Here is a 14,551-nt window from a genome sequence, read left to right on the forward strand (position 1 = left end):
ACGTGATTCGTGAGCGCATAGTCGTTTCGCTGTTGCCCAAGAACATGCACCCGACGCATCACGTTGGCCGGCGCAACAGGTGCGCACGAGACTTGCAAAAGCAATACAGCAGCAGCAAAGAAACCGTTTACGTAGATGCGGCCTGTTATGAGCGGTGACGCTGTTTTGTGGCCGCAATCACGGACCACAGCGGAACTTGCGTCGCGACCTCAACGATACGCACAAAAGAGACGGAGGCAGCTGAGGAAGCAGTGATAGCCCTCGCGGTAGCCACCACAGACGCCGACGTGACAATAAGCGACTTGCAGGCAGCGATACGCAACTACGCTAGCGGCCGGATATCCCGGGAAACGGCCCGCATTCTCCAAATTCAATATGGCAGTATTTGCCGCAAAAACGAGTTTCCTTGTATGGACTCCTGTACAAGGGAGTCCATACAAGGAAGCCCACACAGATCCTCCGCTCCCAGGAAACGAGACGGCCCACGCCACGGCTCGAGGACTTACCGTATTTACACGATTGTAAGTCGACCCCTTTTTTTAAATTTGAAAGTCTGAAGTTGGGGGGTCGACTTACAATCGAAACCGAAACATGGCCCCGCCAAAAAAAAAGCGATACCAACGAGAGCTACGACGTAGTTAGAATTTTATGTTTGCTATATGGCCCTACCCGTATCTTTTCACTATCCCGCATGTTATTTCGCTTTTCGGAAGGGTTTTTCAGCATTTTTGAGAGTTTTACAGTGCATGCAACACTCATGGGGGGTGTCGATAGTTTATGAAAGCGCCGCTGTTCCCATTTGCGGCGGCACCCTCAGAACGGCGGCGCTTGCGGGGAGTATCGGTAGTTCATGGAAGAGCAGACACTGCTCGCTGGTTTCTCTTTCTCTGCTTGAAGGCATTAGTATTGGCATTTGACGCGTTCTACTTGAGTGCCGGCTACGTGCTACTTCTATGCTTCCCCAGTCGTCATGAGTGCTCCAGGCCCACTAATCGTTCCGCACTCGTTCACAGCACCGTTCAAAAGGGCTGCCATCCTTTACGCCGAAGAAACAGATCACTGCACAGCGGGCCGCAATTTCGATGTTTGTAAACGGGTGGTGCGAGAGTGGCGACTGCAGCGAAGCGAAATTTTCACCTGGTATGACAAGTGAGAAATTTCCCACGTGCCAAAGTCTGGACGCTTTCCGGAGCTGTAGGCTAAACTTGCGGCGTACGTCGCTGAAATGCGTGATCGGTCACTGCCAGTGAAGTGCGACGTGGTCGTGAAACAAGCCCGGACCTTCGCCTTAATTTTAAGGTTCTGCTCCACCGTGAGTACAACGAGTGGCTGGCGGCAGAAGACTGCGAAATTACGCCAACCGGACCTGTCAAAAGAGCCTCCCTGACGGCTGCGTGTGGTTGAGTGCATTTGGCGTGGGCTGCTATTCTGCAAGTTGTCCTGGTGCGGTCGTTTGCCAAATTTGAAATTTCGCTGCACCACGACGCGCTGTGGGACTGCAGCAACGATGACGATGGCAGCACTAGTGAAGACGAGTAGTCCAGTGACTATGTCAGCTACTAATAAATTTTCGTTATCGAACGCGCCGTCGGGTATGCTCTCTTATTTTTTTTTTTTTTCGGTCACGCGATATGGGGGGGTCGACTTACATTCGAGTCGACTTACAATCGTGTAAATACGGTACATGCCGAGCCGCGGCGCCCGCCGGCAATCCCGACGTCTCGCCCACCACGAGAGCAATGCGGGAGTGGACGTGAGGGGATCGCATGACCACTTTCAGAGACATCATGCGACACTACAGATTGAACAGATGTAAATACCCACCACCACACGCCAAACTAAACAAGAAACAGGCGGTTGCAGACACACACATATCCGAACCCGGCGATCCTTCACCACTGCTGCCCCGACATTTGTTCGTCTGACAACTGTAAAGCGTGCGGAGCCAGAGCGACGCTGCAGCACATGCTGTGGGCATGCACCGGTAGCGAGCAGCAGGAGTCCCCGACGAACGGGGTAGAAATGGCAGTCTCGAACTGAGGGGCGCGTTGGGAGGCGGCCCTGCTCAGCCACGACCTCACTGATCAACTGTGGGCCATCTGGCACGCCAAGGGAGCCGCCCGAGTCCAAGGACTCGAGGCCGTCACCTAGGCTGGGGTGCTTATGGCCCCGCCCCGCCCAAATCGCCGGACATTTGCAATAAAGTTTTCACTCACTCACTCTTTTTTTTCGTATAGCCATATCAGTCCTCTACTCTCAATTACAGTGATTTTAAACTGAGAACATTCAGACAACCATGCATCGTGGCCCCTTTAACTTTGTCTTGAATTGCTCAAAAGTGGTTGTTTGCGGAAATGTTAGCTCGGATGTTTTCAAACCAGCTACTATGCATGGTCCTGAAATTTTTATTAAGTGTTCATGGACTCGAGCATCGACTTCAACTTCAATTCTACCATTGGATTATCTGTCTTAAGGGGGGACACGGGTCTTTAGACCCAAAATATCATAAAAAAACGAATTTTGGAAAATAGCATTTCTCTAATCTACATCTATTATTCTCCCTATCTGCCAAGTTTCCAATCTCGTAAGGTCATATTTCAGCCATACGAACAATTTAAAAACAGATAGGGCACCTGATTTTTCGCGTGTGTCTACGCGAAAACGACAGACATTCAATGACGCCGCGCTCGCGTACTAGTGCCTTGAGGGCGGCCATCTTGGTCTCGTTTGAAAGAACGCGGTTTCGGCTTCAAATATCGCGCGCTGCCGCTTCGTTAGGCTGGCTGGTTCAATACAAAAACCGGCGGCAAAAATAGGTGAAACGCGCGTTCTCATTCGCTGTCGCATGCACGTGACGAGATAACGCCACGTGATTGGCTGGGCGCACTCCCGAGCTGTCTGCTAGCCGCAGCAGAGGCGCAAGCAAGACGCCATGTTCGATATGATCGTTGTGTGAGCACGCGCGACGATGCCTCCTCCGCTCCGAAAGTTTGACTCCAAGCACAAGTATGGAAAGAAAAGGAAGAAGTCCATGCTCAACAACTTCAAAAAACGCCCCACCGCGCCTCAAGTGGTTGAGGACGAGCCACCAACGGCGTCAAGCGACGGAACTGATGGAGCCGACCGAGTGCTAGGCCTAGGTGGTGCGACAACGAGTAGGTGCGACGAAAACGCCAGCCGCGTCCGTCGTGACACCGTTATGCTGACGCCTTCAGATTTGGAGGTAATCGACATGAGATCCGACGAGAAACTACAAGAGCTCGCGTCAACCGCAGCAGTGAGCCGTAAGTCGGAGATCTTGTCCGCTGGCGATGTCGCGGCTGGCCCGCTTGACAACACAGTTTTCACCGTGGTGTGCCTGGAATCGGTGAACGCGCTGCTGCGGCATATGAACTGTAATACATGCGGCGGTAGCGCGAAGATCATCCGGAAGGAGCGCAAATATGGCCTTGCAGTAAGTCTGGTGCTCATATGCTCGAAATGCGGCGACAAAGCGTCAGCGTGGAGCTCGCCGTGTGTGAATGGGACTCAGAAAGTGAATCCGTTTACCGTCAATATTCTGGCTGCGCGCGCGATGCAAAGCACCGGCAATCGGCAAACTGCGTTCAATGATATTTTCGCAACAATGAATATATCGCACCGCTGGTTGCATACGAAAACGTGGCAGGGGTACGTCAAAACGAAGTTGACGCCCGCCGTGACCCGGGCAGCTGAGACGCTTACAACAGAATGCGCGAAGTCGGTCCGGCAGCTTTACAGCCAATTAAACTTCGGCAATCCGGGCAACGTTGCTGTATCGTACGACGGGTCTTGGATAACTCGCGGGCACAGTTCGCACATCGGTGTCGGCGCTGTCATTGAACTTTTTACGGGACTTGTCCTGGACTACGTAGTGCTGAGCAACTTTTGTGCCGGTTGTCAGCATGGGCCAAAAGTTGGTGACCCTTCATACGAAGAATGGAAAGCCAGTCATGAGTGTCAAAAAAATACGGATAAGAAGGCTGGTGAAATGGAGGTGGAGGCTGGCCTCATTTTATTCAAAAGATCGCTGGAAAAGTACGGCCTAAGATACACAACTGTGCTGTCGGACGGTGACAGCCGTACTTTCTTGGCCCTAAAGGAGGCCAAAGTATATGGCTTTATAGAAGTTGACAAAAAGGATTGTGTCAACCATGTCCATAAGAGGATGGGGACAGCACTACGTAATGCCCTGTCAAAGCACAAGGGGCCTGGCTGAGAGCCACTTGGTGGAAGAGGAAGGTTGACTGGAGATTTGGTCAACAAATTGAGCTCGTATTATGGATGGGCTCTGAAGTCCCACACTGGTGACATTGAAGCCATGGAGAAGGCCGTGATGGCAACCTACTATCACGTAACTTCAAATGACGTCATCTCGAATCATAGCCTTTGTCCAGAAGGTCCTGATTCCTGGTGCCGGCAAAATGCTGCAAAGGCAAAAGGCCAACCTGTGCCAAAGCACCGCTACAATTTACCTGCTCATGTAAGCAAGGCATTACTGCCAATCTACCAACGGCTCTCTGACAAGATGCTGCTTGAACGATGCCAGCGAGGCAAAACACAGAACAACAATGAAAGCCTGCACTCGCTAATATGGGCGCTTGCACCGAAGGAGCAGCACGCATCACTCTTCAGTGTTGAGGCTGCAGTGGCGGAAGCAGTCATGAAATTCAATGCTGGCTGCAGGAGAACCTCGGCAAGCATTTTGCAAGAACTCTCGATGAACCCTGGCGAAAAGTGTATGCAGCGCATGGAAGAAAAGGACCGGCGCCGATCAGCCGCATCTGAACACAAGCGTGCATCGGCAGAAAATGTGCAGTGCTTGTTCAAAAAGCGCCACAGAGGCACAGATACCCAAACTGACTATGCCCCAGGAGCCTACTAATGTTTTGGCAATGTGTATGTGCACACATTTGTGACTCCTCACAATTAAATGTGACATTTATTTGTTTTCTTGATTTTCTCGAAATACTAATTTTACCCACCCAGCAAGACATTTACTGTGATATATCAGTAGCTATCATAGATATAGTATTAACTTTTTTTTTGTAGCATGAAGCTAGATGTTTGGAGCACCAAACATAGGAAGCAGTTTTTCAAGTTTCTTTGTTTAAAGTTTTTAAAATTTGTCTTTTGTCTGACTAATGCATGGCCATGTTCAGAACAATGGAGTTCAGTGCACTATAAGGTAGGAAATATTGATCCAATCATAAAAGTTCTTCCTATGTTGGGAAGCTTGTGCTTTCTTCTATTGGACCATATGTCATTTGTCTATTTTTGTGCAGCGGTTATTTCTCTATTGTAGTAAGAAAAAAGACATTGTAAAATACATTGTTTTCTTAATTATGTAATGAAATAATGAACCTACAGAAAAAATAACTGCATTTTTAGAATCGGGAGAAGAAACTAAATAAGCATGCCAATTTTTATCAAGTTTGGTTCATAAATAAATAATGATAACTTTTAATCACCATGTCCCCCTTAAATTAGGAAGTCGACTGATTTGTATTAATAAGTGATTTTCACACAGCTGCTGATGTTGACGACTATTAGTATTGTGTTGACGAGAAAGAGACAGTACCGACACCTGCACATGTCTTTAAAATGTTTTGATAATGTCTAAAATTCCAGACAATATCTATGGCTCTTCTTTCCTCCCATTTGAAACACATGTATCAAGGCAGTGCTTGTATCCTGAAAATTCAGTAATGCTCTGCTGTGGCTACAGCTGGGAAGATTGCCAAAATGTGTCACAGTCTCAGCCACTTGCAGTCTTAGAAACATAAGTCAGTTTGTTGAAAATCTCCAAGCTACAAATTTCACTATGTTGTGCAGGCGGTTGTGCAGGCGGTTGTGCAGGGGGAAGGAGCTGCCAAGGATGCTGGCAAGCCTGCAGATGCCAGCACTGGAACCTCAAGCCCTAGCAAGCAGGCCAGCCAGAAAGGTAAGCTTGTGAAGTACCCCAACCATTGTATATGGTAGACTTCCGTAAACTGGTAACCTGTAAATACTTCATTTAAATTCACATTTACATTTGCACTTATTATTGATACTGTGAACACAGAACATCAATGGGCTGTAAAATGACAAATAATTGCTCAATTTCTAATCTGTTTTCAGCATTGCATATCCTTATGCACTCTAGTATTCAACTATATGTTGTTTTCAACTTTCTCTTTAGCAGGTAAATTTTAATTGTTTCATCAAACAATATAAGGTAATTAATAATTACCTTGGCAACTACTATGTATATGCAGTATATAACTGGATATTTAAAATAAACACGAAACACTGAATGAGCATATGCAGTTGTATCAGACTTGATCAAAAAATAACAGTTATCTCAACAACCCATGTTCCCCCTTAATTCGACACTGTGTACTTAGATTTTCCATCTTGACCAACGGTCCCAGCTGCCACTAAAATATTTGTTATTTTGACCTTGATATTGGCCTTCACTGGATAACTCACACTTGTCTGGTCATCAGCACGAGCATACCTAACTCCAGTGGTAACACCAGTTGCGACCCATTTGGCGGCATCTGGTTTGGGGGGGGGGGGCAGCAAATATGTCGAACCCGCACCATCTCCTGTCGAAAACTCCTGTTTCCATCGGGTGATTTTCAAGCGGGAACGGTATCTCAGAATGAATAATTAGTGTTTACCAGTCATAACGCTTGCTTCTTTTTTTTTTTCTAAGTTTGTTTATAAATTACCTGCCCAGTGCAGTTGGACATGAAACCAAAACCACGTTCGCAGCGGCCTACCTTCAGAGCCAGCATCATCGCTATTGCGATCACAACATCGCGACTCGTGTACCATGCTCGCGTGGCATAGCGACGAAGACATGCCGCTTTCAGTGTTCGAATACTAAGGCTCATTCGAAGATGAATTATTTTGCATGCTACTACAATCAAACCTCAATACACGGAACGGCACGGCGTTCGCAAAATAGTTCGATATAGCCAGAGTTCTATTGGGGGCGAGGACTTATGAAGTCGCCATCTGTCGGAAGCGCCCCCCTTGTGTAGTATGAGGGATAACGCTGTGCACTCCTCATTGGTCTGGCTTACGGCGCTGAATAAAAACACCACATGGCAGCCCTCCTGGAGATTTCTGTAAGTACTCTGAAAACGAGGGTAGTTTTTTACTGTCAAAGTAATCATCATCATCAGCCTGGTTACGTCCACTGCAGGGCAAAGGCCTCTCCCATAATTCTCAAACAACCCCGGTCATGTACTAATTGTGGCCATGTCGTCCCTGCAAACTTCTTAATCTCATCCGCCCACCTAACTTTCTGCTGCCCCCTACCACCCTTCCCTTCCCTTGGAATCCAGTCCGTAACCCTTAATGACCATCGGTTATCTTGCCTCCTCATTACATGTCCTGCCCATGCACATTTCTTTTTCTTGATTTCAACTAAGATGTCATTAACTCGCGTTTGTTCCCTCACCCAATATGCTCTTTTCTTATCCCTTAACATTACACCCATCATTCTTCTTTCCATAGCTTGTTGCGTCGTCCTCAATTTAGCCCTTTGAGAGTCGAATTATTTTGAAAAAGCTTTCCCAGGTGGTCAAATCACTTTATTGTGGATCTTGAATGTACAAAATGTATAAAGTCGGGAATAAATAGTAAAAAATAATTAGGAACAGTATTTTGGTGTCGGCATCACTCAGAACTGCAACATGTTCAATAGTATTTCTGAGCGTGGTACTCCTTGAAACATAGGTCTACGCATAGCGCCTTATTGCAATCTGCACACCTAAAATGTGTATCTGTTCTCTTGAAGCGAGAAGTTGGGTTGGTGCACACATGACATCTCTGCGTGCGGCTGCCTTGGGCAGAGGTCTGTGGCACCCTCTCGCGCGTTGCTGCGGAGAGCGAGAATACCTTGGGAGCGGTGGTGATAAACAAGCTACAGTGGAATCTCGATGATATGAATCTCACGGGGTCACGAAAAGTATTCGTATTAGCCGAAATTCGTATCATCAAAAGAATTAAAACTAGCTAAATTAAAGAGTCAGGGTGAACTCACTCAGGCACACATACGTAAAAAGCATTTATTTCTTGAAAAAAAAGTCTCTAATGTCCTTCTGCTTCTTTCTTCTTTGTCAGGTTACTTAGCAGACTTTGTTCAAATCCATAAAAACGCGCGCACGTGTCGTCGTTGATTTCATCCGCGGCCATAGCACGTCTCATAACTTCGAGCGCGTGCAGCGTTTCAGCCGCCGGGGGTGGTCCTTCGCCGTCGCCCACGTCTAACACAAAGAATGCGTCCCGAAGCACAGCAGCTACTCCGTCCGATGACACGCGGAAACGGAGCAAAAGCACAAAAGCAACAAAAGCGCCACCGCTTCAAACTCTTCGCGCCCAGTCGCAGCCTCCGCGCTCTCCGGCGCTGCGTCCGCGCCTCCGCACCAAAACAGAAAGGGAGAAATTGCGTGACTGCACGCTGTTCTCTTTCGCGGCCGTCGGTGGGGCGGCGTTTATTGAGGCGAACGCCTTTAATGAATGGCTCATACTCGCGGTCGCGTCCGTCCGTGCGCTGGAATCGTGCCAACTGTGGCCTCTCCTCCGCACAGCGGCGCAACCTCCTCCCCTTTTTAGCAACCGGCGCGCCGGTCGGGGGCGCAGCTGCGCATAGCAACTGTGACGTCACACAGTAGCGGAAGAACGAGCGCCCGCGTGCGTCGGCGGTGGCATCTGCACCGCCGCTCCTTCGCCAGACATCTCGTTGCGGTCGAGTGAGTGAGACGCATGGTTCCGAAGCGGCCCAGTGATTGCGCGCCAAGCGGTTCGGGGAAGCGGCAGCGGACGCCGGATTCCCCCAACACCAAACGGCAAAAGAACAAGGAGCGAATGCACATGCGACGACTGAACATGTCACCAGATGCGAAAGCAAGGAAGGCAGAACGGAAACGTCAACAGCGACTGATTAGATCACCGGGTATCAAAGGCAGGGAAGCAGGACGAAAGCGGCAGCAGCGACAGGCGATATCTCCGAACACCGAAGCGAATGAATTGTAGCGCAGACGGCAGCAGCGTCTGGCTTTCGCCAAACACACCACTTTAGAATTTTCGAAGTGTCTTCGGTAATTTTCGTATCAACCGACGCGGGTCGAAAATTGATTTGTAACAACCGTTTCTAGCACGTTGCAAAGTAATGGGGCTCGGCCGGGACCACAGAAAAATTCGTATCATCCGGAAATTCGTATTAGCCGTGATCGTATCATCGAGATTCTACTGTAAGAGCAGTGCCAATCAAGATAGAAATCAACTTCCACCGCCCCTGCGAGAGCAAGGCGACAAAGAGAAAAATCACGTTTCGTGCGCCTCCGTTGCGATCACGCGGCGAAACCGAAACCGCCAAAGGGGCGTTGCCGCAGTCTGAGTGACGTGCTGAAGCTAGCAATGAGCTCTGTTTGTCTCCCCAAGAAGGTAGCACTAATTTCAAACGCATCTTGTAAGTGCTAAGAGGTGGCAGCACCTCCCGGTGAGCACGCATCGTCATTATGGCGCAAAATTTCAAACGGAGGGTCAGAACCGTACCCATCCGGCAAAGACCTTGCGGGACAGAAAACCACCGCCGTACATGTATGGCTAAAACCTTCATAGGGTTAAATAGAACCCTTTTCGTAAGCCTCCAGGTTTCTGCCCCGTAGGTGAGTACTGGTAAGACACAGCTATTATACACTTTTCTCTTGAGGGATAATGGCAACCTGCTGTTCATGATCTGAGAATGCCTGCCAGACGCGCCCCTGCCCATTCTTATTCTTCTGATTATTTCCGTCTCATGATCCAGATCCGCCGTCACTACCTGCCCTAAGTAGATGTATTCCCTTACCACTTCCAGTGCCTTGCTACCTATCGTGAACTGGTGTTCTCTTCCGAGACTGTTAAACATCACTTTAGTTTTCAGCAGATTAATTTTTAGACCTACCCTTCTGCTTTGCCTCTCCAGGTCACTGAGCATGCATTGCAATTGGTCCCCTGAGTTACTTAGCATGGCAATATCATCAGCGAATATCAAGTTACGGAGGTATTCTCCATTAACTTTTATCCCCAATTCTTCCCACTCCAGGTCTCCGAATACCTCCTGTAAACACGCTGTGAATAGCATTGGAGAGATCGTATCTCCCTGCCTGACGCCTTTCTTTATTGGGATTTTGTTGCTTTCTTTATGGAGGACTACGGTTGCTGTGGAGCCGCTATAGATATCGTTCAGTATTTTTACATACGGCTCGTCTACACCCTGATTCCGTAATGCCTGCATGACTGCTGAGGTTTCGACAGAATGAAATGCTTTCTCGTAATCAATGAAAGCTATATATAAGGGTAGGTTATATTCCGCACATTTCCTTATTACCTGATTGATAGTGTGAATATGGTCTGTTGTTGAGTAGCCTTTACGGAATCCTGCCTGGTCCTTTGCTTGACACCCCGCAGGGGCGTCTGCGTCAGCAGGCGTTTGGGGTGTTGCGACACCACGTACCCGAGCACACGAGGGTTGGACTCTCCCGCGTGTAGCCGTGCGCGGCTTAGCTGTGTCTGGGGAAAAGGGGATCCTGGGGGTTGAGCTGAGGCTGGGTGTTTGGACCTTTAAGGCCCCCCGGCGGAGGCAACACACCCCTTTGGCCTCTGCTTCACATAGACGGCACCCCCAGACTGACCCACCTGGAGGAAATCGGCAGTCGCCTTTTCCTGTCTCTCCCTCCTTCAATCTTCGTCTTTATCTCTCACTTTTTGACCTTCCCTGTCTCCTTTTCTCTTCTGTTTACTTCCTTTCTCCTGGTGGCGAGGGTTAACCCTGTGTGGCTATCCAACCTTGGGTACACCATATTTGGTTATAGTGACGGCGTACGACTGGCGTCATGCAGTCTTGTATGCAAGCTCTGCCGCGTCCCCTCGTTGGGCTCCGTGGTGGGTGGTCGGCGCTGTTGCCGAATGTATATATTTCTTCATGGAAACTTCTTTCCCTTCCCTTGTTGATCGCGCTCACAAACGAGGGCGCACCAAAGATGTCTTCAAGTTTTTTGGACGCCAAACCCAGAATTTTTCCCGCTTCCACATTGTTCATTCTGAAAAGCCAAACAAAGCAGTGCGAAACATTTCACCATTCCTTGTTTCAAAGTCCCTGACTGATGTTTTTGGTCCAGGTTATAAGGTATCGAGGATGACAAGCGGCGACCTCCTCTTGGAGCTCCGCGATTTAATACAATATGAGAAACTACCGGAACTAGTGTCATTTGGGGAGACCCCCATAACAGTAACCCCGCACCGTACAATGAACACCACCCGTAGTGTTGTGTCAGATGATGATTTGATTGACCTGACTGAGGTCCTGGAGGGCTTCAGCGAACAAAATGTGATCAACGTCAGAAGAATTAAGATGAGACGGGATGGTAAAGAGATTCAGACAAAGCACCTAATAATTACTTTTGGATCAAGTATCTTGCCCGAGTCAATAGAGGCCGGGTACATCAAGCTCCGTGTTAGGTCGTACGTGCCAAACCCACTCCGTTGTTTCAAATGCCAGCGCTTCGGCCACAGCTGCCGAGGCCGCCAGACTTGTGCTAAATGTAGTGCTCACGAACACACCTCTGAAGCTTGTGAGAACGCTTTCCACTGTGTAAACTGTGACGGGGATCACGCCGCGTACTCGCGGTCGTGCCCCTCATGGAAGAAGGAAAAAGAAATCGTAACGATCAAAATAAAAGAGAATATATCCTTCAAAGAGGCACGCAGGCGGGTAGCGTACCTGCCCAAGAAAAGCTTTGCCGAAGTGGCGCGTCAGGGGGCAGTGTCCCAACGGCCTCCGGTGGCTGTCCGACCCACAGGCAGTGAGTCGGCAGTTACGCCATCTGCCCCCGCAGCGGGTGCAGCTAGCGCTGCTCCGCCTACTCAGCAAATGGGGCCATCGACCCCGAAGGTGGGCGCAGCCGAGGCTGCCCCAACCTCCCCCTTTCCAGCACTGGCAACAGCCGGCGCAGCCAAATCCCTCAGGGAGCCCCATCAACCTCCGGGCCGGTGGGTGCAGGGGTCTTGCCCTCCAAGGCAGGGCCCTCGCTGGTAAATTCTCGCTCGCAAGAGCACGTGTCCGGCGCCTCACAAGAGGCAATGGACACTACACCTACACTCAAGGCGCACCAAGCGCCTAAGGAGCGGCGAGGCTCCCTCGAACGCTCCAGAAAGAGCAGAACCCCCGTTACAGGGCCTCGAAAGAGCTCTGTAACTTAAGGCATCACCCCCGTTTCGATACACACAGCACTTATTTACTTTCAAAATGGATACACAAATTATTCAATGGAACGTCAGAGGTCTTTTCAGGAACCTTGATGACGTGCAAGAGCTTATCCAAAAACACAATCCAAAAGTGCTGTGTCTACAGGAAACACATTTAAAACCACAACACACAAACTTTCTCCGACCGTATGTCAAGTTCCGCAAAGATCGTGATGATCCTGTCGTATCATCAGGTGGTGTTGCCATTTTTATTCATAAAGGTATTTCCTGTCAGCATTTACAGCTACAAACGCCCCTTGAAGCAGTGGCGGTTTGAGCTGTTCTCCTAAACAAACTCATCAACATTAGCTCTCTTTACGTGCCCCCACACTACAAATTAACGAAAGATGAATTCCAATCCTTTATAGATCAATTGCCAGAACCTTATGTTCTTCTTGGCGATTTCAATGCGCACAGCTCCCTGTGGGGCGACTCTCGTATAGACGCGCGAGGACGTGTTGTTGAACAGTTCCTTTTTTCTTCTGGTGCGTGCTTGCTGAATAAGAAGAAACCCACTTATTACTGTCTTGCAAACAATACCTTTTCTTCAATTGATCTGAGCATAGTTTCCTCGTCTATACTGCCCGAACTCGAATGGGAAATTACGAATAATCCCTACGGAAGCGACCACTTCCCCATACTATTAAGAACACTTAAAGAAAATGAATATCCACCACAGGCTCCTAGGTGGAAGGTTGACACAGCAGACTGGGAGGAATTCCGAAACTTAACTAGTATATCATGGGATGACATGTCTTCTTTAGAAATCGATGCTGCTGTAGAGCACTTCACAACCTTCATAATGGATGCCGCATGTAAATGCATACGTGAAGTAAGTGGCTCGGCATGCAAACGGCATGTCCCATGGTGGAACGATGAATGCAGAATCGCACGTAGGAATCAAAACAAAGCGTGGGGGTTGCTACGCGCTTCGCCCACTGCAGAAAATCTTGTCAACTTTAAGAAAGTAAAGTCCCAAGGCAGGAGAACCCGCCGACAGGCTAGAAGGGAAAGTTGGGAGAAGTTTTTATCAAGTATAAGCTCTTATACAGATGAGGCCAAAGTATGGAACAAGGTAAATAGAATTATAGGGTGACAAACATATTCACTTCCTCTGGTAAATATACGGGGCAATACGCTGCAAGATCAGGCAAACTCACTTGGGGAGCACTTTGAGAGCGTATCAAGTTCAAATCATTATTCGCAATCCTTCCTGAAATATAAACAAATAGAAGAACGTAAGCCATTAACAAGAAAATGTCGAGAGAATGAGCCTTACAACCGTCCATTTAGTATTGTCGAAGTGAGAGCTGCCCTGAGCGCATGCAAGAGCTCAAACTCAAAAACTTACACAATGATACGCAAGTTACACTACTCACACTTTTAAACACCATCTAGGATGCAGGGTACCTTCCAACTGCGTGGAAGGAAGCCATTGTGGTCCCTGTTTTGAAACAAGGCAAAGACCCTTCCTCAGTGGCAAGTTATCGCCCGATAGCCCTCACAAGTTGCATTTGTAAGGTTTTTGAAAAAATGATAAATCGGTGACTCATTCATTTCCTTGAACAGAGCAAAATGCTTGATCCTTATCAGTGCGGCTTCCGAGAAGGGCGCTCCACATCCAATCATCTCGTACGTGTTGAAGGGAATATTCGGGATGCATTTTTACATAAACAGTTCTTCCTATCGATATTTCTCGATATGGAAAAGGCGTATGACACAACGTGGCGTTACGGAATCTGAAGAGACCTGTCAGACTTGGGCATCCACGGTAATATGCTTAACATAATAGAAAGCTATCTGTCTAATCGTACTTTCCGGGTAAAAGTCGGCAATGCACTCTCACGTCCTTTTGTGCAAGAAACGGGTGTACCCCAAGGAGGCGTGCTCAGCTGCACGCTCTTTATTGTGAAGATGAACACGCTTCGTGCTTCATTACCACCCGCCATCTTTTACTCTGTCTACGTGGACGACATTCAAATAGCTTTCAAATCTTGTAACCTCGCAGTCTGCGAGAGACAGGTACAGCATGGCCTGAACAAAGAGTCAATGTGGGCAGACAGGAATGGATTTAAAATCAATCCTAACAAAAGCTCTTGTGTTCTTTTTACAAGAAAGAGAGGACTTATCCCAGATCCTTGCATAGAACTGCGTGGACAACAGATACCTGTAAACAAATAACACAAATTTCTAGGTGTCATACTTGACTACAGATTTGCCTTCGTCCCCCACATTAAACATCTTAAAG

At 48.4% G+C, this 14,551-nt stretch overlaps 1 protein-coding gene across 2 annotated transcripts in view; it reads left to right on the forward strand.

Moving 5' to 3' along the window:
- The window catches only part of LOC139059863 (uncharacterized), a 111,462-nt gene that overhangs the window by 37,757 nt on the left and 59,154 nt on the right, over nucleotides 1–14,551 (forward strand). For both annotated transcript variants that reach the window (XM_070538334.1, XM_070538335.1), the window contains one exon: nucleotides 5,854–5,962. In XM_070538334.1, coding sequence (XP_070394435.1) covers nucleotides 5,854–5,962 — 109 coding nt within the window. The remainder of the gene's footprint in view (nucleotides 1–5,853; nucleotides 5,963–14,551) is intronic.

The sequence above is a fragment of the Dermacentor albipictus genome, chromosome 5, assembly GCF_038994185.2.
Source record: "Dermacentor albipictus isolate Rhodes 1998 colony chromosome 5, USDA_Dalb.pri_finalv2, whole genome shotgun sequence".
NCBI classification, from domain to species: Eukaryota; Metazoa; Arthropoda; class Arachnida; order Ixodida; family Ixodidae; genus Dermacentor; species Dermacentor albipictus.